The sequence below is a fragment of the Argentina silus genome, assembly GCF_951799395.1.
Source record: "Argentina silus genome assembly, chromosome: 3".
Lineage (NCBI taxonomy): Eukaryota > Metazoa > Chordata > Actinopteri > Argentiniformes > Argentinidae > Argentina > Argentina silus.
In genome coordinates this window covers 22,680,679-22,708,668 of record NC_139657.1, presented here as the reverse complement: position 1 = coordinate 22,708,668, position 27,990 = coordinate 22,680,679, and the positions used below count along the sequence as shown (strand labels likewise).

The 27,990-nt window shown below is 41.6% G+C and overlaps 1 protein-coding gene across 7 annotated transcripts; it reads left to right on the top strand.

Moving 5' to 3' along the window:
• Positions 1-242: 242 nt before the first annotated feature.
• lsp1a (lymphocyte specific protein 1 a) lies at positions 243-26,440 on the top strand. 7 transcript variants are annotated; one of them, XM_083667190.1, is made up of 15 exons: positions 243-546; positions 8,271-8,417; positions 11,918-12,326; positions 13,393-13,535; positions 13,726-13,978; positions 14,195-14,332; positions 15,501-15,542; positions 16,057-16,100; positions 17,325-17,406; positions 17,982-18,119; positions 19,112-19,210; positions 19,474-19,563; positions 19,742-19,847; positions 20,698-20,771; positions 25,494-26,440. In XM_083667190.1, exons 1-14 carry the CDS (start codon positions 488-490, stop codon positions 20,769-20,771), a joined length of 1,824 nt encoding a protein of 607 aa, XP_083523316.1. In that variant the 5' UTR covers positions 243-487; the 3' UTR covers positions 25,494-26,440. The 7 variants fall into 7 exon arrangements, 5 of the variants coding, with proteins under 5 accessions (XP_083523316.1, XP_083523315.1, XP_083523319.1 ...); XM_083667189.1 differs by having other exon boundaries at positions 13,723-13,978; XR_014554157.1 differs by lacking the exon at positions 20,698-20,771 and having other exon boundaries at positions 13,723-13,978; positions 19,474-19,558.
• The last annotated feature ends 1,550 nt before the right edge of the window (positions 26,441-27,990 follow it).

The window sequence follows — 27,990 nt, the reverse complement described above, 5'->3', positions numbered from 1 at the left end:
GGATAGATTAGTGGACGTGGGGTAGGGGGGGTCGACTTACTCTCCCCCAGGGAAAGCCACATGACCCTGCAGAATGGGAAAAGGGAGGGAAAAGATGTTGGGCCACGGCTTGAGCACTCAATGAGAACCACATGTAGGGTTAGGGTGAGGAGGAGGAGGAGGAAGAGGGGAGGGGGGCAGTGACTAAACCCTGTCTCTGGGAGAGGAGAGAGAGAGTGCCGCTCTGAGCTCTCCTGACATTTTCAATAGGCAGCGTGGGGGACAGGATCTAAGAGGAAGCCCTCTGTGTGAGTGTGTCAGTGTGTGTGTGTGTGTGTGTGTGCACGCTCGTCACAGAGAGAAAAGAGGAGTAAAACAATCTGTCCTGGAAACCTCACACTGCCCTTTGGGCTTGGGACTGCGAGAAACAGAGGCTCTGTTTTTCTGTGGAGAAAGAGGAGCAACACTGTGATATTATTTTAATATTCATAGAGGAAAAGAAGAAGACATGTCAAGCGCTATTTTGAGGAGAAACTCCAGCAAGCAAGGTTTGCAGAACCTACTAAGGTGAGGAAAGTGTGAATACAGTAGAAATGATTTGAATAATGTTAGGTATGGTCTTTTTCAGGTACAGTATGCTAGTGAAGGTAAAGTTGGCTGCAACTCTAGCCTCTTTGTTCTGTGGACATAAGCCAGTGCTCAAGTCAATGGTAAATGTGTAAGGTACCAGCCACAGGTAGTGGAGACAGCACGGACACATCAAGCAGACATACAGAGAACATTTTGGACAAAATATGCACCTACAGTATGATTTGTCAGTTCAGAGATCCACATGTTGATGTGTAAAGAAGCATGTCCTCCTTTAACAACATTTCTAGATGAATAATTTTTGGTTCAGGTGGATAATCATGTCTCAGAAAAAAAACTGACAGCTCAAAGATCAGAGTATTTACATGGATCTGCTTTAAATAGTATGAATATCCCTATGCCAAACAAATGTGTCTGTGTGTCCCAACAGCTGACCTCCCATTTGTCAACATGTATGCCTGATTAGGGACCAGGGGGATTACAGTATGTATTCAGGCCCGAGGTCACAGACCATACAGCATGCTGGGGGTTTCTGGGGCTTTCTCTCCTTGCTCTGATTACAGACAGGGGGATTCAATGACCAATGCTCTGTGTTGATCACTGTTGACAAAACCTGGACAGGAAATGGAATGCTATGTCACTGGAGACAACCCCTTTTTTACCAGCCCTGGGTTGTTTGTTGTTTCTCTGTGGAGAGAAAGAGAGAGAGAGATAGGGTTGCTCCAGGCTCCCTTATTAAAGAAGAGGGAAATTGGGTCAGTGACCTGTGTCAGAGGTCACAGGGGTGACATGGGTAGTTCTTTTGTGAGGGGACTGCTTGTGGGTAGCAGCATGTAAGGGTTGTTTTCTTTTTGATCTCCAGCATTTCTCTGTGGGAGAAAACTGATAATATACAATGTAGATCAATGTACAGTAAGTAAACTGATACTCTCTATTTAAAGTAAGTCCAGAAATCAGTTAACACAAAGTGGGGGGAAATGACACAAGAAACACACAGGAGACATGAACATAACACTGATCTCAACAACCAATACCCATTACAGTCTAAAAACAGCTGATAAGTCGAACCCCTGCTTTTTCACATTTTATGAAATTACAGTCCGTGAAAGGGACCTGAGACACTTTTACCCTTTCGAAACAAAAGAATAACTGAAATAATTTTCTGCATTCACTCTTGGTTAAAAATGAGGTCCTGTTGTTTTGGCTGTGTATTCATAGTGTTTCATTATTCTCTGTTTGAGAAGCTTGAGGATTTCAGGTGGAGCCGGTTGTGGTTTTTCAGACAACATGCTGTAGCTGGGCTGTTCAGAGGGCATGTAAAACTGGATTCTTTCCTATCATTGCCAAATCTCCCCTTTATCACACTCAACAAGGTTCCTTTTCATTGCAATGAAACATGTTTTCTACTGTGCCAATGATAATAAACACTTTGAATCTTGAATCTTGAATCTTGAATACCATACATTGAGCTCTTTGAGAGGCTCTGCCAGTTGCATGGCACATACAGTGCTGTCGGTCTGTTATGTTTTGGCACACTGTTTTGAAGTGATAAACGTCCAAAGATAAAATGTTTCAGACTTGTCTTTTTGCTTCATCTGATGGCCTTGATTATGACGACAATGGTCGTATTAGTCATTCCAGTTGGATTTCAGTGTCAAAGTTTTGGTGTAGCCCTGTCAAAGTTACAGTATAACGTTTTTACAGATAATTCTTAACATTTTATCAGAGGATATGGCAAATTCTAAATCCCTGAGTGAGTGTTGGTGTATGTTGAGGAAGTATGTTTAGGAACTCTCATAAATACTATGAGGACGCATCGATTCGCTGCCAAGAAGCACTTATGGTAATCCTCTGAGCAGATGGTACCACTCTGGGAGAGTGGATAGAGGTGGATGACATCACCTTACAGACACTCCTACATCCCTTCTCACCATCACAAAGTCTCTCATCACCCTAAATCCGATGTCACATTGTTCCAGATGTATCATCAAGTGAGTCAGAGGTGCATTTGTTAGGGGACAAACAACATTTTTGTGGTGAAAATAACTTTTGAATAGAGAAAGGCTAGACTGGTTGCGATGAAGTCAAGCCAACTGTCGATACCAACAAAAACAAAAATAACAAAAAATAGTAACAAACTCTGAAATCTCTATGACATAATTGCAGCTAGCTGGAGCCCAAGACACACTTTATCTGATGTTCTGCCATTCATTTCAATGGGTCAAGGAAGGCATGCAGGGCTGATCTGTTTTAAATCACACAAGTGTGAGAGAGATGGCTTTCCTGTCGACGTCATCACTGATGCTGCATCACCCTGAGAGGTTGGTGGCGATGTCATTCTAACCACCTCAACCAATGACCTCCATGTAGTTAAGCAATGATGCAGACATTTTGTGTAATGAGCTTTGACTAGACCCCATAGCCAAATAAACCACCAGGGCCCTGAGGTTTTCCCAACCAGCGGGGCTGAAGGAAATGATCTGTGCTCCATTTGGGCGCTGCATGGGGAGGCCAGACACCCAGCCATAACATGGTGATTAGTGTCTGCTGACACACACAGGGAGACCCCAACCTCACCCACCAGGCTGTATGGAAATCACTTAAATGTCCACTCTCTATGGACATGTTGAAATGCACTTTAAAGTGTCCAGTACATTTGGAAATCATTGGGAAAGTCAATATTATGGTATTCATAGCACATTTTCATTATTTTCATACACAGTAGTAAGAACAGGTAAAGATAAATAAATAAATTCAGAAATCTGCACAGGCTGGTTTTAGACTGCAGTTCCTGTAAGGTCATGGCACTCTGAATTGTCAAAGGCTCTACTGAGCTTATTCAGTGAATTGTTCAACAGTTCATTGGAATGTCATCTCTTCACAGTAGTATTGTCAACATGGTCTGACTGACTCAATGGCCTCCATAACTGTTACAACTTGTTTCAACAATGACATCATCCCGGAAAAAGTTTCCCACCATCCCCTTCTCAGTGCCTCTGTCACAGATGTTGGCTGACTTTCAGCAGAGAAAGCAAACCATGTTATTATTTCATCATTCAACAGCTAAATGACAGCGCCTATTCTTTCAACCAGGGTTCCAAGTGAATAATACTTTACTTAACATTAAGCTGAAAATGTGGTTTCCTGTGAATTCAGATGTTTACTGGGCAACAAGTGGGTTCAGGACAAGCACAGACATAGGAGAAATACAATTAAACTTTGTTAACTAACAAATCTCAAGAGCTACTGTGGGCTGTATTTTCAGCAAGCACAAAACGGACGCAAGTCCTAACACAGGCATATTGGCAATTTGTGTCTACAGGTGAAAATACCCCTGTGCTGTAGTACTGTCTCAATTGCGCTCATGCAGGTTAAGTGCCATCATGTGCGCTGAAAAATCTGGCCTTGAAAATAGCACAAATATTTCAGACACACCCCCTAAGTGCCACAGCCAGCACCCATCAGCGTTTGCGCTAAGATTGATTTTTACATCGCTAACATGTTTGTGTGTGAGTGTGTGTGTGTGTGTGTGTGTGTGTGTGTGTGTGTGTGTGTGTGTGTGTGTGTGTGTGTGTGTGTGTGTGTGTGTGTGTGTGCGTGCGCACGTGCGTGTGGGTTTGGTGCTAAATGGTTGGCCATCAAACAGAAAGTATGACCCAACCTACTTTTTACAAAAAATGTTCCCTATGGCAGGAAACTGTTAGGTACTCTTCCTATGATGTATCAGAGGGAAAAGGTTTTGTCTTTCTGTGATGATCCCCTGGTGTTGAGTCTCTCTCCCTAGCAGCCAGGTGCCAAACTTTACATGGGAGTCATAGTTGAGGAACTTTACATGGGGTCCGTCAGAGCAGCTGTGAAGGGCAGACCTTTTGTTTTTTGTATTCTGTGCCTTGCGTAAGTAATGAGACAGTGAACCATTTATTCTTCTTTTGACTGTACACACAGGCTTGGATTTTAAATCAAACAATTACTATGATGTTAAGATTTTCAGCTTTTATTTGATGATATTTGTGTACATATTGGTTTCACCATTTAGAAATTAAGACCCTTTTTAGGCATAGTCCCCCGATTTCAGGGTACCCAAAAGTGATGGGACAATTGGCTTGACAAGTGTTTCTGGTTTGTCAGGTGCGTTCCGTCACATCATTTGTGCAGTCATAAGAGAGCTCTCAATGTCTAGTATTGATTCTAGGCTTTTCGTTTGCATTTGGAGTCTGCTATTGTTGTCTGTCAACATGCGGATCAAAGAGACGTCAATGGAAGTCAGGGAAGCCATTATGACGTTGAAATATCAGAAAGAAATCAATCAGAAACATATGCAAAACCATAATCCTACCAAAACCAACAGTTTGGAACATCATTAAAAGGAAAGAAAGCACTGGTGAGCTCAGAAATCAAATCAAAGCAAATTTGGTAGGCCAAGGAAGACTTCTACAGAGGATGAATGAAGAATGCTCACCATGATTAAGAAAACCCCCAAAACAACTGTCCCACAAATCTGGAACACTCTCCAGGAGGTAGACATGAATGTGTGAGACTACAATCCGCAGAAGACTTCACCAGCAGAACTACAGAGGCGACACTGCAAGGTGCAAACCACTAGTTATCCACAAAAACAAGATGCCCAGGTTGGGGTTTGCTAAAACATAAGCCTGCAGAGTTCTGGAAAAAGGTCTTGTGGACAGATTAAACAAATATGAACATGTATCAGAGTGATGGCAATAGTAAAGTGAAAAAAGCAACTGCCCAACATCCACAGCATACCATCTCATCTGTGAAATATGGTGGAAGGGGTGTTATGGTTTGGGCATGTATGGCCTCCGCTGGACCTGGCTCACTTGTCTTCACTAATGATGTAACTGCTGACAGCAGCACTAGGATGAATTTGGAAGTGTTATTGCATACAACGAATTGTCGACGAAATACTAAACATGAGTGCTTAATTTGGACATTTGATGAATCTGTCCCATCACTATTGGGTACCCTGATATATATAATACGGGGGCTATACATAAAACTGTTGTAATTTCTGAATGGTGAAGCACCAATGTGTACACAGATACCATCAAGAATAATGATGAGAATCTCTACTTTAACCTCATAGTAATTGTTTGACATAAAACCAAACTTTTGGAGTGTAGATCCAAAATAAATAAAATGCTTCACTGTCCCATTACATACACAGGGCACTGTATGTCATGTCAAAGTAATTGTATGTCAAAGTTTTGTTTTGTTTCTCTGTAAGGACAACTGAATCTCAGAATCAAATGTCTAACTGACATATTTTTTCCCATATGTCAGTATTTTTACATTCAAATTTGTATCCAAAGTAATTACATTTATCCACAGACATCTTATGCCTAGGCTTTAGCTTGGGGGGCTAAGGCTCTTGTCTTCGGGTCTGGAGATCCAGGCCAGAACCTCAGTTGGATGCATCTACTAGTTTAATTTCTCACCATCAAACATAAAAAAAAGACAAGCTTTTATTTGTAGTACATACATACTATATATGTAGTACATACATACTATATAGCAGAGGTGGTTTAGTGACCATGATTGTGGGTTGAGTAACCTTGTCTGAGACAGGTAGACATGGGTTAGCTCCCCAAATGAATGCCTAGGCTTTAGCTTGGTTGGCCAATGTTCTCCATGGGGGAGACCCGTGTTTGAACCCCAGTCGGTCACATTGGTGGTGTGACTCTGATGTGTCTTCCCGTGAGAGGGAGATCTAAGGGGGGTAAAGTATAGTGGAGGTGGTTCGGTGACCATGTTTTGATCACCGAACCTGATCTTAAGTCTAGGCTTTAGCTTAGCAGGCTAATGTCTTCCGATTGCAAGGGTCCGAACCCCATTCACAAAATGTCACATTTTGACGTATTCGAACATCTATATGTGAGACATTTGAACTTGATTTTGCCCCCCTTAGACATTTGAATGTGAGATTGGTTTGGTATGGCAAAGCCTATGGCATTTTCCATTCCTGCTAATCACACTCATCTGTGACACACAATACTGACACATCTGAGCCAGAAGTCTGTTTGTCTTCAGGTCCGTGTTGAGGTGGCAGCATGCTCAGGCTTGCTCTGGTGTGAATTTACAAAGGGCAAAAAAAACAGAAACAAAAACATTCCCTCAACTTTAAAACTGATTCTGGCTCTTCAGTCGACGTGACTGTTGCTTTTGAATGTTACTCAGAGGAAGACGACCATGCACATTATTGCAGTTGTCAGAAAAGGCAACATAAGCCCAATGTAAACCAGATTCTTTGGTGTATCTTTTGTCACTACTGTGAGGGTCAATGAAAAAAAAGGAATTGCCCCCCTACTGTGACAGAAGATGAGAAGTGAAGGATGGAAAATGGGTAGCTGAGATTTGGTTAAATGGGGAGAAATCTTAATGATTGATCGAGGAAGAGAAAGGAAGGCCATTTGTAATCCTGATGATTTTAAAGCAACCAGTGAAAGATTAATTACATTACAACTTCTCTAGCACAAATCCATCTGGGTCAGACATTTGCCTGGTGCCAAGGATGAGATAATACTATAAAGCTGATGAAAGGAAAAATAATAAGAGGGCAGGAAAGTTGAGGCGGACGGCCTTGGTGCCTAATGTGCATGATGTGCCTGCCTCCTTGCTAGGTTCTTTTTGTTGTGAAACTATGGAATACCTTCCTGGGTCATCACTCAAAGAGGTTCAGCACCTTAGTTTAAGGTTTATATCTTACACTCCTGGCTCACACAAACTCTTATAGCAGAAGCTAGATGAGAACACAGGAAGGAAAGTGACTGTAGGCGGTGTGGAGAGAGAGAGTGGGTCTGAGTGGGTGGGGGAGAGATGATTTTACAGCTAGTAACTGAAAATAACTATAGTAATGGGCCTGAAAATGTGCCAGGCTAAAAGACAACAGTGTCTGTGATGTTAGGGAGATAATTTACTGACCATCCAGATTCCCACCTACAAAGACCCTTTTTAGAGCCTGTTGTAAAAGGGAGTGTCACTGAAACAGATGGGGTCTCAGGTGGGACCCATTAGGGATCTATTAGTGACCCGAGCTGCCTTAATTGGTCCAGAAGCCAAATGGAAGTGAGTGTTGTAATCTGACACTCTGACACCCAGATGGAACCTATTGACCAGTTAGTCCTCCGAGGTTTAGCCTCTGGGTAATAGGCTGGCTGTCCCTCAAAAAACAACAGAAAGCTACACAGCTAAAGCAAAAAAAGGGTGTATTTGATAATAGATACTGAAATCAACACAACATTTTCAGGAAACATCTAAATCAGTGAAGATAGACATTGAACCCGTACTGTCTCACGGGGTTAGTTTGGTCTACAAAGTAGTTGTTTACAATAGTACTTTACAATGTTGTAATAAATGTGTTGTTACACAAATGCAAACACAGGACGAGGCACTTGCATGTGTATATTTAAGGGTGAGATACAGTACACAGGAGATGCTGTTGTGTTTCCGATGTTCCGTTGGGATATCATCACTCATCTGTGGTGAGCGCCGCAAAGTTCCTGAAGCATATGCTCTCAGCATCTTCAGGAATAAACAGCCCTCATTGTTTAGAAACATCTTCCAGGACGAGGAAGGACGATGAGTCAGGCAATCGATGTCAGCCAGAAAAGATGGAGTCTGTAAGGCTGTTTCTCATTTGGGTTAATATAACAATGGCCGTTCTTCCTCTGCTCTTGTCTCTGCAGAGTGACGGCCCAGCGGAGCATCGAGGATGCTGAGGAGGTGGAGAGGGAGTGCCGGCGGAGGGTGCGGGAGTCCTTCCGCAGCACGGGCAGCACTTCAGGTGCAGAAGGCCTCTCGCAGGACAACGGCTCCTTGGCTGATGATGGACTGTAAGTACAAAAACTCATCAAAGATGATAGAGTTATTGTTCCTAGTTCTGGCATTACTCATTCATATTTCACATATCCCAAATCCAGACTATAGTTTCTCAATTACATTTTGGCATCTGTTAATGCAGGGGATATAGAGAAAGGACTGTTTGTGTAGATTCAGTATTTCTTGTCATACCGTTGCGATATGGATAGTTTTACCTTGCTTGCCATACATGGTTTATAGGACTGCTCCATGAGCACAAGGTTGCATGGTTACAAAAAATAAATATTACCATCAGAGGACTAATCCTTCCATGGCTCCTCTCCCCCCCCCCCCTCCTCTCTCTCTCTCTCTCTAACATGATGTGAAGGAGACACAGCTGCCTTCTCATTACACAATCTCTGAAGAATGTTTACTACAGAGCCTTTTGGGAAACTACTACTATGTTATAGCCCTTAGCATAGCTGCCACTTTTAATCTCAGAGAGTTAATTATGGACTGTCTGTCCAACACCTTCTCCAAGTGGTGAGGGAAAAGGGAAAGTCAGCACTATATCATATCAATGGCTTCACCATTCTAAGCTGTAGTAACATGACATGAGGTAGTCTCAGTAGTCTGTAATTGTGGCTTGATCATAAAACAAGCTTGGGATAATTCCAAACTGCTCAAAATACTCACTGTTTCCACTCTGTGTCCCTGGGGGTTAAATATTATGGCTGAAGAATAGAAGACCAACAGTCAGTCAACTGTCATCACAGAGTCCAGGTTGCTGTTGTGTAATCTCAGTGTCGCTGACATCCATGCTCTCTCAACAACATGCCAGACAACAAGTTAGACCTCGCTCCTCTTTGTTCCGAAAGTCATTACTGCAACATGACATGTCACAACCATTACAGAAACATTCGATTCAAACAGAATGGATACTTTTTTAGTGGCAGAACAAGCATTCATAACATGTAAACAACATCTAGTTAACAAAACACCTGAACAATCCATTCTCTGAATCATTGCTCATTACTGCTAATTGGCAATTGTAGATTTTATGTAAACTGCCATCTGGAAACATCCGTTTACTTTAGTAGCCAACCTGCTTAATCATCTTTGGAATGCCTGTTGCATTCCTTTCAAGCAGCTCCTGGGAAGATGAAACAGACTTAAATTAAAGGGTTTTTTTAATGAATAGGGTCAGAGGTGCACTGTTAATCATATCAAATCGCATGCTTCACTCTGACAACTAATAGAACCCTCAAAAAAACATGGATTGGAGGTGCAGTGCAGGTGCAGATGTTTTCAGTAACCTGGGGAGACCGCTGTGATGTTTACACAGTGCACTATAGCATATGTTGTGCAGTTGCGTCGTAAGAAGAGAAAAACGTGTGGATAGTGTTAGAGGCAGATGTTATGGTGAGGACAGAAAGGTTCTGTAGCAATAAATGGTCAGTCAGCATGTCCTCTGTGTGGACCACAGCCGTGTCAATATTGACCAACCTGAGGGAATAGAATGGTGCTCTCTGGGGCACTTTCAATGAGGTGGTATCAAGACAAAGGATAAAAGGATTTTAGCTTTTTCACCATAAGAGATTTAAAGCCACAATCCGTAATTTGTGAAGTTGTTTTTTCATATATACATTTATGATATATACCCATTGATTCTTGAAGAATATTCTTGAAAAATATTATGTCTCATGAGCTTGATACAACTGTCATCATAATCCAAGATATAAGGTTGTTTTACTGCAATGTTTACAATCAACAAGAATGTAAACAAACTGTTTCATTTCAAAGTGGAGCTATTGCTCTGACAGCATAGTCATGCCGTCTAAACCCAACAGAGACAGGAATACTGTGTTCTTAGGTCTGTGGTTTAGAGCACACGTGAGTTAAATCTTGATCTCAATTGCAATGCACTGCAAAGGTCACCACACTTTCCACTAGGGGTCAGTGAAATTGAGTATCAGCTTAAATCGAATAAATCAATGGTTTAGGAAGAGATTATAAAATATAAGCCATTTTGATACACACATTTTTGTATTTTGATACACACAACACTATGATATCTGCAAACATTAATTGTATGGTAATTAATCAGCATTATGTACAACTGGCATGATTATTATGTAATTACACTGTTTCACCATATAAGGCAAAGCTTTTGTGTCTACATAGCCTATTTGAGGTCCATAATAATAATAATACCATTGACAGAATAGAATGGTCATTTGTAACTCCATCATAGTTAGTAATTGGAATCAGGTGTAATGTTGGACTATAATAATCTATATAATAAACCAGTGGAACAGAATTTTTCATGCATGCAAATCATTTTGAATTGCAATTAATAATGACGAGGCACTAATCATGTCTCCAGACAGATTTCCTTCTAATCAGTTAAACGACAGATGGATTTGACATAGCAATCATGGTTAACTACCTCAAAGTAGCATAGACTAGGCAAATCTCTGTTTTTGGGGAACATGCTCAAAAACCCAAAAATTCTAGGTGACAAGGCAATAACCTGAATGTTTAAAACTCCCATGTTCGTCCTTGCATCCAGAGTTCTGTATATTTATTTGAGAGTGGTAACATTTCTTAAACGCCATCCCTCAGCTTTATGTGGTGGGGCTTTAATAAATAGCATATAACAAAGTCCTGTTACATAGTCTTTTCTCGAATAATTTCCTACATGTAGTTATAATCCTTGCCCTGTAAAGTTCTTAACTAAAGAGTCCTCTGGTATGAGAGCATGATTTATGTAAAAGTTGAGTTGATGTCAGGTGGTAAATTGAAAAATAGACTGCATTGAAAAGTAAAGAAATTGTATTAACTGCTGTGAATAAGAAATTACTGGCCACAATCCCAGCATTGAATCAGACATTGTTTCCATAGGATTGTTTCCATACCATGCTTATCACACACATCCTGTATGTTTGCCTATTTGTCAACTTGCCCACATCGCTAATACTGTAGCATTCCTACTAGAAATAATAATGACAGAGGAGAGCTATTAGCCAGTTGTTTATTCAGCATAGGTTTTCCACTCTGTAATGTGAAGTGTTTGGGTCTCACAACATTCCTCTACACATCTCAGCTGTTGAATTGGAACAAGGAGAGGAGATGATGGTAAACTTCACTGCCTTATCCACATTTACCACACATCCATTGCCTGTCGTGGCCACACTGGGCTCCTCCCTGCAGTTAGCCCTAAGCCGTTGTTTACACTGGCGCTAAAACTCTTGTTACAGAAATCAGTTTATGCTGGTTGACAGAGACGGCCCTCCCAGGTGCCAGTTTCTCTGTCCAGCTGCGTTTTCTCTCCTCCATAGGGTCTGTTGTCCTCGTAAGCCCCCAGTCTTCCCCCTGGTCGCAAATAAAAGAACCCTCAGTGAGCTAACACAGTTAAATCAGTCAGCAGACAATCTTGATTTAATTGGTACTGAACCACAGTGTACTCTTTTGGGTCAGAGAAACCTGAGTAGTTTGTAACCTGTCCCATCTCTGGTTTGGTACTTTACTCCAGGTATGACAGTGACCTGAAGCCGGAGAGCTCTCTTTCTCTGGAGGAGGACGAGGGCTTTAGTGACTGGACCCAGCGCCTGGAGAGACGCAGGCAGCAGCGTATGGAGGAGCTCAGCCAGGGCACAGAGGAGGAGGAGAGGGCTGTGAATGGAGCCTCCATGCTCTCAGAAAAGCCAAGCACTGCCAAGGCCACCTCCTCCACTCGCCTGCAGAGACAGCCTAAGGCGGAAGAAGAGGATGAGGAGGAGAAGAACTGGACCCAAAAGGAGTGTGAGAGAAGGAGAGAGTGTGAGGAGGAGGTGCTTAGAGAAGAGAGGGTACAAAGGGAGAAAAAAGAGGCTGTGAAACAGAGGGAGGAGCAGATGAGGTTGCTCAAGAAGAGAGAGGAGGACCAAATTCCAGACGCTGGGGTAAGGGTTCTCTTGTGCATCACTGTCTGTGATATTCCTTTTAGTTATAGGCTAAATATGTGAGGAACTTACTTTTTCCTGCAATTTAGAACAGTAAATACTGTACATCATTATCAATTTATGATGACAATAACACATTCCCAATCTCATAACAGACATGGAAGTAATTATAATTTGCTGCAAAATCTCACGAGTTTCAGTAGTGTAATGTAAGATACTGTATCATTTGAGCAATGTAAATGTTGATCAATTATCCTTGTAGTTATAGCAGTAGCGTATTAGGCCTATCACTCAAGATCAGTGCAAATACAATTTGCATTAATTCACTATTAACAACACATGAGTTACACATAATTCTGGGTCACTTTTTAGTGACTGGTAATGCACTGTCCCACGCAGCTGCCGCACAATTTAAAAACCTGTCCATTTCAGCTAGCTGTCACAATTTGAAGCTGGTCTGCAGCTGGTCAGTTACTTATTATAGATATCAGCGTGGTGACATTTCAGACAGCAGACACGCCCTTTTGAGGGGACAAGATAGCGGTCACCTCATTGATCTCGATGTAAAATAGTTTATTTTTTACCTACCTCTGTGATTGCTTTTTTGTGTTTCAATGAAATTTCATTTTGAGCATTTTGAGGTTGCAGGCCAAGTGTCTTTGAATGATTTAGCAGTTGTTGGGCAACAATGACCAATAAATAATTTATTAACGACAAAGGGCGTGGTCGTTTCTAGACGTATCATCTCCATGGATATCTATTACAGTTCATGTGTTGTGCCATGTGTGACAGATTCAATTAAATCAATTTTTATTTGCTAGTCAAGTAGGCTATCTGTGAGGAGCTACAGTAGCAATAATCAATAGTTCACGGAAAATTAGGTGGCACATTTTAGGCGTTTAATTAATTTAACAAAGATTAATTAATTTAACATAGACAGAACGAATCTGGGGGGGCACATGGTTTTGTGTTCCTAATGGGTATGACACCACTGCTTTAAATCAGTGCTCAGTTGAAGCAGAATAACTCTTGAGATTTGTCATTTAGTCCTTCTTTTCACTTCCAGGTGAAAGAGAAGAAAAAAGAGGTAAAGGTCTCGTACACATCCAAAGTTTTCCTGCATCAGGAGGCAAAGCATAGCAACACCAATGGAGATGCAGTGAAGGAGGAAGTGACATCATACATAGTCAAAACAAAAAGGACTCCCAGGTAAGCCATGGTTTATAATGGAGATGGAAAGCAGTTCATTTACCTTGAATTGCGCATTTTTGTTTGATTCTCAGTCCTGTTTCATTAAATAATGTTTGGTAGTGAGGATGGGATATGTCTTTCATCAAAGAATCTGTCTCTCTTCCTCGTCCAGTCAACCCTCCATCTCTCTTTCCCTCCCTCCAAGCAGGGCAGTGATTCAGGTGGCAGAGGCTGAAGAAGAGGCGGAAGCTATCTTGGAGACGGAGCAGAGGTTGGAGAAGATCAGACGCAGCCACCAGGAGAAGGAGAGCCAGGAGCTGGAGCAGCTTAGGCAGAGGCAGGTGGAGGCCGAGCAGGAGCTAGAGGAACTCAACAGGAGGAAGGAGGAGAGGCGCAGGGTCAGGGAGGAAGAGGAGCACAGGAGGGAGGAGGAGGTGCAGCAACGTCTGGCCAAAGAGGAGGTGACCCGCCTAAACTCAGCATCTGACACATGACCATGCAAACATACGGACCACATAATCATGGAAAAGCAGCTATATGTTTTAAAGACAGCACTCATTAAAGAAGTCCTCCATTAATGCCTCTTAAGCTTTCTTAAGGGGTATATCGGTCGTAGTAGATGTTGGTACATGTGATAGACAGTTCTGTCAGAATCTCTGGGTGGCCATGATTCACAGGAGGGGAAGAGACGCATGAAGGAGGACATGGAGAGGAGAAGGCTGGAGGCGGCAGAGAGGATGAAGACACTTAGTACCTCCATTGTGGATGGGGATGCGATGTTCAGCCCACTCAGTCCAAAAGGACCCACCTACAAGGTAACACTCCTGCTTCCTCTATTCCCCTGGTTTGTCGTTGCCTATGCTCAGATTTCATATTTTACAATCTCCTAGTGAAGATGATACCATTGATTACAGTATTTCTCACTCTCTTCTGTATTTTTTAATGTTGTAAAAAAGGTAATGCAATATGATCCTATATCATCTTTACAGACCATGCATACAGTTTAAGTCCGTAAGTTGCATGTGTGTGTTTTAAATGTCAGCATTTACCACAGTGCATGAGTTGTTTACAGGTCACATCCATGTATGGGTTTGCATTGGTGTGTGTTTGAAGTGTGCAACATGTCAGAGGCCAGTGTTCACTTTCTTGTGCTAATACCACCCCACCTGTATAGTGTTAATTTGTATCAACAGCATGTCCATGTACCAATACAGTACCTCCATGAGAAGACATATTTCAGTTCAGGGGCAAATAAACAGTCCCCACCACGTTTGTTATGTTCGGAATATGCTTCTCCCCACTTGTACTGTGCAAAATGTGGATTTAGCAATGCAGTCATTCTCCACAATGAATCGTGGGTTGATTTGTCATGGATTGGCTTGTGCTCTGTGTTGCATGTTATGGATTATACTGTATGTGCCAGGCTGTTTTCTGTACAATGGAGCACAAACAGTAACTTGATGTGTCACTTGTCAGATACATTCAGAAGGATTCTAAATCCATTCAAATCTCATTTGCATAATTAATAATACAGTATTTATCGCAGTTGTGCTATCAGTCTGAAACTGTCAAGAGATTCTTCAATGATAATGACCCTAGATGCCCTTTTAGAGCTGCATGCCATTTCTAACACCATAATCCAACAAGCCTCCGTTACTTGCTTGGCTCAGCTCTGCAACCCGAAGATTATATGATAATTTAATGGATTCTAACTCAGCAAGTTATTGAAAATCTTAAGATGCATATCTATTATAATTTCTCTAAAGTGCACTGGATCTGCTTGTATTACTGTAATCTGTTACCTGACCCTTCACTTCACAAAAGGGTAACAAATTCAGCTACTGCATAACCTTTCTATCTCCTCCTTATCTTATTCTAAACTGCTGTCCTCTTCGGGTATGTGGTTGCTGCTGTGGTGGTGTTTTTGGGGCTGTGTCCTTGGTGCTGTCATGAGCATCCCTCTGCTTGTGTGTGTAATTTCAGAGAGAGAATGAAGAGGGTTTGACAGAAGAAAATACGTGCTTGGTGAGTGGGGGGCGAAAGGCTATGCTCTTTGATTCAGGTCCAGGGTTTTGAACAGTAACATAAGGGATCCTTTTGTGTGGGTGGGACCAAAGCCTGTGAGCATGCATGGTGGTGGCCCCAAGTACGACCCCTTTGGCAAGGGTAGAGAACATTTTGACCCTGCCCCAAATAACTCTTGTACACTGACTCATTAGTATTTTGATGACTGAGATTGCAGACGGAATGCAGCTGACTTGAGATTTCCTCACCCCTTGATTTCATTCTCATTATGCCTTCAGTTGGATTGAACAGAGGGTATGTTGAACCTCTCGTTATGATAAGAACTGAGATACAAACAGATGGTGAAGCTTGATATAGACCATTGCTCTGTTTGACTTGGGTGAAATATCTGCCGTCTCAGGCCAAATGCAGAACTGTAATTAACATCATCCTGATCATAAGCTTCCCCAGTCTGAACTCAATCAGTGACACGGACAACTTCCATTCTTCCTCAAGACATCACTATCTTTTTCAGATCACGGAGCGAACAGAGTCCTTAAATCGATCATTAAAGAAAAGGTGAGTATGCAAAGCAATTTACAATAATGCAAACAAACAAATTCCACAATCCTTTTTGAATTGTAGTGTATACCCCGCCCCCAATGTTGTGTGCTACTGGAGGTCCACTGACTGGGTCCCTTTTCAGACAGAGAGCTTTCTGAGGCAGAAAGGCAGTTGTGCTAAATGGCTGGTGTCGGAAAGTAAACATAGACAAGAGGGCCAGCGGTGACCTCTTCACGTTCTCAGTGCATCACCTTTGTCAGCCATGATTTATGGCTTGGTTAACTCTGACCAGATGTGAAGGCTGTGTTTTCTCTGGTGGCTGGTGAGCTATTGCTCTGGACTCTAGTGTGGCTCCGTGCAGTCTGCAGTAGTAAGTTATCAGCGTTAAAGTTTCATATGGAGGCCATGAGAATAAGAATAACAATTCATTGTCCAGGTGTGAGATCTGGGATAGTTTAGCGTGAGATCATTTTTAGGCCTTTTTTCAGGACCAAGGGAGGCTTCAGTCATGACATCACAAGGTGTGAAAAATCTTTGATGTGGGCATTGCAATTCAGTTGCGTGTACAGAAGTGTTAGACCGAATTACAAGTGATGGATGGAAGTTTCACCCCTTCACTTTTACTGTCTCCTCTCATGCATAAGGCATGATGTCATTCAACAAATCCAACATCTCGGTCTTTGTAGAACAGGATCCCCAAATAATTATTTGTGGGCCACGTTTATCATGTTTAATCAAGCCTGTAATGCCTGAAGAAGCTATTTAATCTCCACGCCGTATCACAATGACTCACACATGCCTTTCATGAGAGCTCTCTCCTACAAATATAAACAGATCGAGGTCCTGTTTGTTTTTGTGCCTATTGTACATGTCTGAGATTAGGCCTCTGTGTAGCACGTTTGGACAGCTGGTGGTCAGGGAGTCCTTGGCTCAGGGTCTCAGTGTGATCAGCGAACCTCATTTGGACCTGAAAGATGGCGTTGACAGAGGTCGCTGCAGCCATGCTAAGAATCCTGTCCACTCTCTCAATGGCAGCGCAAATTCAATTAATTTTACCAAGGGGGGATGTATCAATGGACACTGCATTTTTAAATAGAGTGGGAAAGGGATATTTCACTTGGGGGAAGGACGAACCTCAGTCACTTACAGGCCTGTGGCCAGAGGAGATCTTTTGAAGGTGTTTTTTTCTTCCCGAAACCAATTTTTGTATTTCACATGCAGCTTTGTTTTTGGATACAGTAACAGCTTCAAGAAGACACAGCCCCCTGTTTTCCTCTCCAAGATCGATGACAAGCTGGAGCAATACACCCATGCCATTGAGGTGAGCTCCCACCTGGTTTTCTCTCCCCCCTCTCTCCCTCCTGACAGAGGCCCCATTGTTGAGGGTGATGAATGCTTTCATCGTATGACTATTCTGCCAGACTTGTCCCCTTCTCTGCTTCTTAGGTGACGCACTGTGTTGGTCTCGTACATAGTTATACCTCAGTTTCAGTGTGGGTGTCAATGCTCTCACATTAAAGTCAGTCACCTGCTCTTAGTCAGGCCCTCTCTGTCAAACCATCTGTCTACTCTGTCATTTAGGAGATAATTGGTAGGCACCTCAGGGAAAAGATTAGCTTACTTTCTCATCGCTGTGGTGCCTGAGTCATACTTATCATACTCTGTGTACATGCGAGCAAGTGTGTGTGTGTGTGTGTGTGTGTGTGTGTGTGTGTGTGTGTGTGTGTGTGTGTGTGTGTGTGCGTGTGCGCGCATGTGGCGCCCAACTCTTCACCATTCCTATAAACATATTTTGAGAACGTCAAGCCGCTTGTAGAACTATTTCATAGAACAAGTTGATGAATGTTACTTTTTGATCCTGAGTTATGTTAGTAACACATGTTCTATGCTCTTTAGAACTCTCAGGAGGCCAAGGCAGCCAAGCAAAGTCTGATGGACATCTCCAGCCCTCCCGAGGCTGTGGCCTCTAAGAAGAACCTGTTTGAGGCTGGAGAGGTCTGGAACCAGAGCCCTACTAAGGGAACACCATCCAAGGCATGGAAAGACCAACATACATTCCTCAAAAAGGCCATCCACTGACTATCATACACTTATCATCATCATAGATAGACCATTATGGATACAAAGGCCGGGAACCAATCAATTGCAGATTTATGCAAGTGCAGAATTAAGTGCAGATTTATGCAGATTTAGTGCACAGTACCAAAATGTGTCCATTTCCATAGGGGTTATTGAGATATATATTTCTCTTACATGTTGTACATCTATGTGTGCAAATCACATTATATCTGCCATGATACTCCTCTCTATGCAGTGATCTCAAACCTCTGTTTATAGTCTTCCATTCCTGGCACAGCCTCCTGACTCTCTCCCCAATGTGTTTAATTACTTAATCAGTTTCATTGTGTGCAGGATTCTTTGAGGTAAACAGAAAGGTATGAGAGCCTGACTATGGCGAAAGTCATAATAATCAGCCCGTGAGCAACAACTGAGAGATCTGAGGTCCATTCTGTGCTGTGTTTATTTTTACACTCTCCCACAACCGTGTGGTTTTCTCCTCCTAGACTCAGATGTATCTCATAGCATGTTACGCTATGGTGTAGTGCTGCCCTGAGAAAGCTATAATATGCTTCAGTCTCCCCTCACTACCCAGTACCACAATGTTAATAGTGGTGCAGCCATTGTTATATAATATCCAAGGATGTAGCACAAAGAAGAACAAAGACAGATAGACCAAGTTAGCTTCATAGGAGATCAGTGAGAGAATACAAGGTCATAGTTTGACTGGGAGTCTAAAAATAATTGGATGAAGCTGTTATATGACCTGGTCTAAGCAAAGAGGTGCTCTCTAGGGAAGTGGGGAATGTTGTTGTTTTGAATGTAGCTATGTAGTTATGTACAGAGCTGATGTAAATGCATGTCGCTGAAATGTTTGAGTATGTCTGGTTTACACACTGTGCTTCTATCTGAGTACACTGTATCGTTACACCGTTGACTGAGTTGACATCTTGCTGTCTGTGTGACAGGATGCTGAGGGTCTGAAGGTGGCCGTGGCAGATCTGATCACACAGTGGGTGAAAGGGAACCCTGACGGCAGCAGCAGAAACTCCCCCTCCAGACCAGCTGTAAGTCCTTTAAACCACAGTCACTTCTTGTGTCAAACCAACACGTAACCACTGTCTGTTATGCTCTATGTTTTTGAGTACTTTCTCAAATAGAAATTGGCTGAAAACTCTTCTATTGAAAGTATTTGTTAAAAGTACAAAGGTGAAACCCTTTTGAGTATACTTTTCTTTTCTTGAGTATACTTTTCTATGTGTATCTATTTATTTTCCCTCCTTCCTCAGTCCTCTTATTTCAACTACCTTCATGCCTTCCCATTTTCCAGGACGTTAAACCTGGTGACGTGATGCAGAAAAAAAACATGTGGGAGATTATTGGAGACACATCCACTGGAAGATTAGGGCCAGGGGGTAAGGTAAGCACATACGCACACACGTAGGCACACACACACACACACACACACACACACACACACACACACACACACACACACACACACACACACACACACACACACACACACACACACACACACACACACACACACACACACAAACATACTGTATCTCTAAATTGGTCCCTATGTTTTTCAGGGCACACCCTCTGGTAAAAGGTACAAATTCATTGTGGCCGGGCATGGCAAATATGAGAAGATTCCTGTTGATGATGAGAATGACGATGAATACAACGAAAAGTCAGGTGAGTTGACTGGGAGTGTGCATTTGTTTGTCGACATATCGATATCAACATATTTTGATATCATATGCAAACAGCTATATTAGATAATTCTTATAATAAGTATTTTGATCTCACAGTTCACTTCACATCAGGCAAGAGTAATATGGTTCTACAATAAGTCTTACTTGACAATATTTTTGCAATTTATGTTGACCAGCTTTTATTGGGCAAACTTGAGGGTATGTCTGTAACTGTAAGTGGTCTGTCCATGCCACTATGAACTTAATAATTCTACTGTAAACACCACAGTAGTCCAATGACTTATCACTCATGTTATCTTGGGCTAATGCCAACTTTTTATTCTGCTGGTCCTGTGGATAAAAATGTGAACATTTATATCTGCCTTAAAAACAAAATGCCAGCCAAAATTCAAAATTATTAAGCGGAACCTAGGGTGTTAGTTTTGCTAACCTAGTGTCCATCAGCTTAACTATGCATTTTCACTTTTTTCTCTTGTTAATTTTTTTATTTTTTTTTAGCTCAATCATAAATGACAATAACCATTCTTCTATTCAAGCTACTTTATAAAAAATATATAGAAAATAACACTTTCTGTAAAAGTTATGCAGTGCACCTCAGATTGCAGTTGATTTTGAACATCGCTCTAGAATATCAAACAATTTTCATAGACATGCAAGAGAAAGGTAAAGGATCAATGAGAGGCAGATCAACCTAAATAACTTTTCTCAACTTATTTTCTGTTGTTTCCATGTTCCTTTGAATATTTCACTGTCAGCTCTTGACCCATTTGAGTCCCTCATTTGAAAGCTGCCTTTTTATAAACTTTCAATTTCATGTCATTGTGCTAAAGCTACAGGACTTCCATGTGCAACTCAGCTGTCTGTTCAGACATCACCTAATCGTTTTACCTCCTTCACATATTAGGTTAGTAAAACTGCTCTGCATTAATTGCTTAGCATACTTTACCTACATGTTTCTTTATGTCTATCATCACTGGTCTTCACATATCACAGCCTCTCCCCTGTTCCTGTCTTCTTACTTATGCCAACCATTCAACACTTACATTCTGTACATACAGTAGAGCTGCCTCCTCCCTCACAGTGGAATCAGTCCTGTTTTTCAAACATGCTCTAAACTAAAAGAGCAGAAATAAATAAGGCAAGTCTGGCATAAACATCTGCAGTCTACATAAACAACAGAAACTTTAAGAAAAGATAGCACCTGAATATCCCTTTTCTATATTAAAGTATCAGGTAAATAGCACCATTTTGCATATGTTTGGGAAATGTAGAGTTAAATGATTTACAAGTGATAGGACTAGAATTTTCAGTAATATGAGTATACTTTTCAGCTCATCTTTTGGTAACATTATTGCAAATTCCCATTATTGGCAATTTATTACTGGATACCCAAACACATTAAATGAATAGCAATAACTGTACTGTATATAACCCTCTCACATTTCAAGACACAGGATTGTATGTGTGAAGTTATGTGAGAGGACAGTACAATAAGGTTAATTTAATTTCTCAGGGCCTCTTCATAAACATTTAAAAATAAATATGATAAAGTAAAAACTTAACTTAAGAGTCCACAAGCATTGAGTCATTGACAAGAGGTCTGAAAAAGGCTCTGAAATTACTTAAAACATTGTACACTTTAATCTCAAGAGATTAATTCTGAATTCCTTTAAGACAAATATATTTCTCTTAGCCCTTTGTCAAGGTTATGGTTTTAAATATCAGAGAAAGGGACATTCAGACACATATACGTAATGTGGTCAGACAATCTATCATACAATCTGTTCTCCAAATGCAACATTTGTCAAGTATAAAGGTCAGACCACATTCTCTATGAGATTGCAGAAAATACTTAATCCTCTTTCAAGCAGAGACTATTACACGGGACCTGTACATAATTGCTAACGTTTCTACACCTGTACACAAAACACATTTAAAAACTGAATTTGAAACATTTTCATCTCAATCTACTAATCTAATCAGACGTAGTTTAAGAAGCAGCAAACCCCCTGGCTGTTCTATTATAGTCTTTTTGTTCCTCATCTTTACCTTTACGCCCTATAAGACCCATTTCAAACACTGTTGACATTTTTGTAAGTGGCCTTGATGCTGCCTCTCTAAGCTTTTTGGCATCAAACCTTGGGCTGAAAAGAAGTACAGGTAGCCGATGGGCGAATGCCGGGACTTCTTGTGGTGTGTCCATTTTCTCTTCCTCCTTCTTTTCCTCCTCGCTTTTGTTGGCTTCAATCTGCTGCATAATGCTCTCTTTAGTGGCAAACATTTGGAAGAGGACACAATCCCACATCTTCAATGCTTTGGGGGGGGCTGTGTCCGTTTTCTCATCCTGACCCTCAGACTTCTCACTGGCCTTCAATGTTGTCTTGTCATCCTTTTCCGCTTCACTTTGCTCCTGCCCAGTTCCCATGGGGGCTTCTGTCTTAGAGTCTGACACTGGAAACGTTGGTTCTTCAGGCTCCACCACCATGTGCTTCTTGAGCCGTGACCAACCACTGAGTTTAGACTTCATTCCCTTTGGCTTTTGAATCACTTTAAGAAGAGGTTCAGCTGCTGGGAAAGAATCATCCTTCTGCTCCTTCTTCTCTGAGGCAGATGGTGTAGACAGAGCTGGTATCACTGTTACCTTGTCTTCTTCATCCTTTGGCTTAGCTGGAGTCTGAACTTCAGCAACAGGCTTCTTGGGAACTGAGTCCTTTGCAATTGGAGTTGGAGTGGTTGGCTTTGTTCCTGCTGCTTTAGCTTCAGATGCTAAATTAGTGGGTGTTTTAGGCTGTTTTTGTTGTATAGCACTGGCTTTAGTCCCTGTTTCTTTTACTTGTTCTGCAGCTTTCATTGGAGGTATTGTGTTGCTGTAATCTTTTTTTGCAGGAGCAGACACAGGATGTTGAGCTTCAGGAGTGGTTGTTTTGGGTTTCAGGACTTCATAAATTGGCGTTTTAACCCCCTCTTTCTCTGGGGTTTTAATCTCTGGTTGAGATTTTGAAGTTTTAACCTTTGATTTTTCTTGCGAAACAGCTTCAATCTTTGGTGTTTCTGCAATGTGAGTTGGTTTTATGCTGGTCTCATCTGAAGATACTATTGGTTCTGAGATATCTGAAGCTTGAGAAACAACAATGGTTGGAATCGTGGAGACTATTGCCTCACTCAGTGGTGTTTTTTTCACCTCTGTCTGGGATGCTTCAGGCTTAGACACCTCAGGCAAAGACTGTGTTTTCACAGGTAGTTCTTGGGATGGTGTTTTAGATCCTGCCAACTCTTGTACTGAGGTTGTGGATTCCTGTTGAGTTGGTGACTTGGGCCTCGAAATGCCAAATGAGGGCGAGAAGCTTTGGATTCCACCATGAGCAACATATGCAGCAGGAGTCAATCCATAATATGTTGACTTTGGTTTTGGGGCAACATGGGTTGGGGTCTTGGGCCTTCGAAATGCTAAGTGTGATACCCCAGATGGAGATGTTCCATATGTGGGAGTCTTTGGTCTTTGATACCCAGGTGAGGGGGCTAGAGACTTAGCAGGCTCAATGGACGTTTTTGGCCTATGATTCCCAATTGTCGGAGTCATAGCTTTTGGCCCTTCATATGAGGGAGTCTTGGGCCTTTGATACCCAGAGCCAGGTGTGGTAGGTTTTGGTGGTTCATATGTTGGAGTTCTGGGCCTCTGATACCCAACTGAGGGTATTATAGGTGTTGGTGTGCCATATGTGGGAGTCTTCGGTCTTTGATAGCCTAATGGAGCTGTAGGGGTCTTTGGTCTTGTGGACTCAACTACTGGTGCTTCTTGTCGAGGAGCCTCTGGTTTTGAAATGTTTTCATGAGGTGATTTAGCAACTGAAGTATCTGTTGATGCTACTTCCAAAGTAACCTCCCCATTTGGAGTTTTTGCACCTTGACTATTTGATAGTGCTTTTGAGGGCCCTGACTCAGGGGCTGACTGGTTTTGAGAACCAGAACTGGCTGCAGTAGAAACAGGTGTAGGTGATTTTGATCTCTGTGCCTCTGTAGTAATTGGTGAGACAGCAAATAAAAGAGGGTTGGGTTTTGATATTTCAAAAACAGGTGTTTTGGCACGGTTCACATGATATGAGGGTGTCTTCGGTCTACCTGATGAGGTTCTTGATGTTGAAAACTCATATGTTGGTGTTGGTGTCAAAGATCTTTTCACTTCAAATGCGGGTGTAGCATTCCTTTTGATTTCTGATGTGGGGGTTAAACCTCTTTTCACCTCAGATGTTGGTGTAGCACCTCTTTTGATTTCAGATGTTGGTGTCAAAGCTCTTTTCACCTCAGATGTTGGTGTAGCACCTCTTTTGATTTCAGATGTTGGTGTCAAAGCTCTTTTGATTTCAGATGTTGGTGTCAAAGCTCTTTTGATTTCAGATGTTGGTGTCAAAGCTCTTTTTACTTCAGATGTGGGTGTAGCACTCCTTTTGATTTCTGATGTGGGGGTTAAACCCCTTTTCACCTCAGATGTTGGTGTAGCACTTCTTTTGATTTCATATGTTGGTGTCAAACCTCTTTTCACCTCAAATGTTGGTGTCACACCTCTTTTGATTTCTGATATTGGCGTTTTTCTCCCCGGTATTGTGCCTCCAATAGATGATAATCCAGTGGAATCATACAGAGGGGGCATAGATATATCATAAAATGAAGTATTTGCAGTATATAGCTTAATCTGAGGAACATCAAACATGGGTTTGGGTGATTTCATGGCAGTATCAACAGCTTTAAAGTGTGGACGTGGACTTTTACATTTTATCACCTGAGTTATAGGTTTTATGATAACAGGAGTGACCATTTGAGCAAATGGAGCTGTAACTTGGATTGTCACGTCAGCAACTGGGGTTGTCACTTCAGGCATAGAGGAAGTTGGTACAGGCGTTTTGGGTGCCACTGCATGCACGGCTGTCTCTGTAATTGGTGAGACTCCAGCAGGTCGGGGTGGTGGTGTATATGAGTAGAGTGGGGCCACATGTTGGGGGAAAGTATGGGCTGGAGCAATATACGGCTGTGGGGAGAACCTTGCTGCTCTGCCATATGTGGCAGCACGTTGTGGGTAAGGGGATGGCACATGCTGATAAAGTGGCCTGACAGTGAATCTTGGGTGCTGTGAGACTCCGTAGATGGGTGTCTCGGGAGTTCTAGGAGGGGTTGAGTGATCACTGTGCTCTAGGTCAGGGCTTGCTTCATTTACAGGGGAGAGGCTTGAGCGGAACGGGACAGGTGTCTGTATGGTCTGTGGGGCAGCTTTTTTCTTTGCGTTTTTCTTGAGTAGTTTCTGAAGCCGGGCATTGTCCTTGCCAGGCTTCGGCAGCAAAGGTGGAGGATACTGCTGGGCAAGCAGGCCTGGTTGGGTGGCATTACTTAAACTGACAGCCATGAGCAGTTCAACCCCCTGAAACAAATGATAGATATTGTGATTTTTGGAACTAAGATTCACCACAATGATATCACTCAATTCTATGCTTGATGAATTCTCCCTAAAGCTGTCCACCCTCATCTTTGCCCATTGTATAGATCAGTGGTTGACCATCAAGTGGTCGACCATCAATACAAATCAACATTATCTGCACATATCATTTGTAAACAATACACATTTTGTTTTTTTCAGACCTATGCCCTGGTGACTATTGATATACAAATGGTTACAAATGATGGTGCCAAGGAGTCATCTTTCTACTCAAGATGGTATAGACCACAACAACTGGTCAGTTTGTCAGCCAACCCTCTGATGACATCTAGCAGTAGCATTTGTTATGAAAACAATATTATACACAAGCATTCAATAAAAAAAAGAAAACTTTTTCTACCCTTTTTCATCAAGAAACCTTTGAGAACTTTTTCAGTTGGTTAGTTGGTTATTTGCTGTGCTCTGCATTTGTGTTAACTCACTTCAAACATGTCAAAGCAATGAGAATTTCCAATAAAAAGTGTAATTTCATTGATAATGTCCAATTGAATCTTCCAACTTTTATATTTGCTTACATATTGAAAGGATCTGTCGCAATTGGTTATGTATATATACGAACATGATATTTTCTTTATTACTCACTGTGTTTATTATTTCTTTCATCATCTACTGATAAAAAAGATAAATGAATTTACGGTGTGAATGTTTGGTAAATTATATTGGGAGAAATGTAAAAACTCAACTCAACTCAAACAAAACTCAAACATAGAATTGGAAGGTTATCACACTGAGCCATTTATTTGTAATATTCATGGGTTGTTTCAGTAGTTACATTGGAAGCTTCTATGAGATGCATTGCAGATTATAGTGATACTGACTTGAAACGCTAATTGTTTTAAAATAACTAAATAACTGATAAAATAATGGATAAAGAGCATAATATCTGGTTTATCACCATAATCATACATTCTAACATGTACACTTTGTTCTGACATTTAACCATTATTCTGTTTTCAGTGCTGCACACTGGAGTATTTATAATACCAATGTACCGGTAAATTTTCACCTTAAATGCCTCATTATTGTATTTTCTTTTTTTTATGACTTCTCTTTTATCTTACATGAAATAAAAGCATTTTCTACAATGAATTCCATCAAAGTAGTGTGATGTCTTCTGTAAGCAGTGTATTATTTGTTTATGTCTGACAACCGCCATTTTTGTGGACAGGGTGCTTCTGCAAAAGAGGCCTTGGCCTCAGTGAGTTTCCCCTGTATAAATAAAGGTTAAATGAACATTAGCAGCAGACATAGTGACAAACTGAGAGGCGACATGGAAAACGAGGCGGGCAGTCAAGTTTAACACTCCCTGCAATTAAGGCCTCACAGCTGATACTGGAAGGTTCCTTGGCCTAATTTTAGGCTGAAAGCAGAGAGGACGGAAGCCAATCCCCTGCTCCCTTCTATAGGGCCCAGTCCTGTACAGGGTGCATCACTTTTCACTTTTTTTTTTACATGTTCACAATAATGATATAATTTAGGATAACTCTTACAGAATGAGTTGAAGATGGATACTACAGTTACATTATACAGTAACACTGAGGTCTGACTGGCCTCCAACCAGCAGGTCTGTGCAAGCCTTGATTAAGACTGAAAGTGAATGTACTGTACAGCATTTGACCCCATGACGTCACTGGTCATGGTCATTTGAGCAGGCCTAGTATTAATAGGTAAACACATTGTGTAATGGAAACTATTGAGTCATATCTACAGTATGTAAGCCTCAAGTCTATTCATGTTGAAAACCACCTCCATTTTCCTCACAGTGTGCTGTTTTCAACAACACAATGTCAGATTTTTTGATAATGCAAAAGGAACTATGGTATGTTAAAATTCCTTTACACTTGATTGTTTTTTGTAGGTCTTATATCAATACTATTACCAAAATTCTAATGTAGGCCACCCCTGACCATGTTTAAAGGGACCACACTCCTACAGTAACAGAGACTGAAACTGCTGCCTGATACATGAGAGGAGCTCATCCTTTTAAGGCTCTGGTAGGTTAGGCATTTGGAGCACCTCCAAGATGCAAGTTCAAAAGAGGAAAGGGTAATAATAGCCTAGCAATATAACCATGCATCGCACAATGGCCTCTTGGTGTCTACCTTAAGTGAAACTATTCCTCACCCAAACATATACACACACAGTTAGTTTATGAGTTTACAGTCATACACAGGATCAGTAAAGCTGAATTCACTTTCAACATCACTGAACTTACCAGGTAATGATTATTACCGGTGACCAACACACTCTGGACAGAGTCCCCTTAAAATAACAAAAGGGGAAAAAAAACATTAGAAATTGTGAGCAAGCATGTATTTTAGCAATAGCTAAAAAAAGGTAATATATATTGCAGGAGTATCAGGGCAATAAGCATAATAATATGTGTCTAAAATTATTCCATTCCAGTTATGACACCTGGAATGCAGCACCCTAAATGCGTTCAAATCACACATAACACACACTTGTACATGCCTTACACTAAGCCTACTTCCGATTTTGATGAGGGTTTTATGTTGCATTGAAAATCCCTTTGCTCTCCAAAGACATGTCAAATAGCTAGTCACAATGGGGCTACAGCCTGTTTCGGGGGCTGGCTCCAAACACCTGTTTCTGGGCTGCACTTGCCAATGGCATAAAC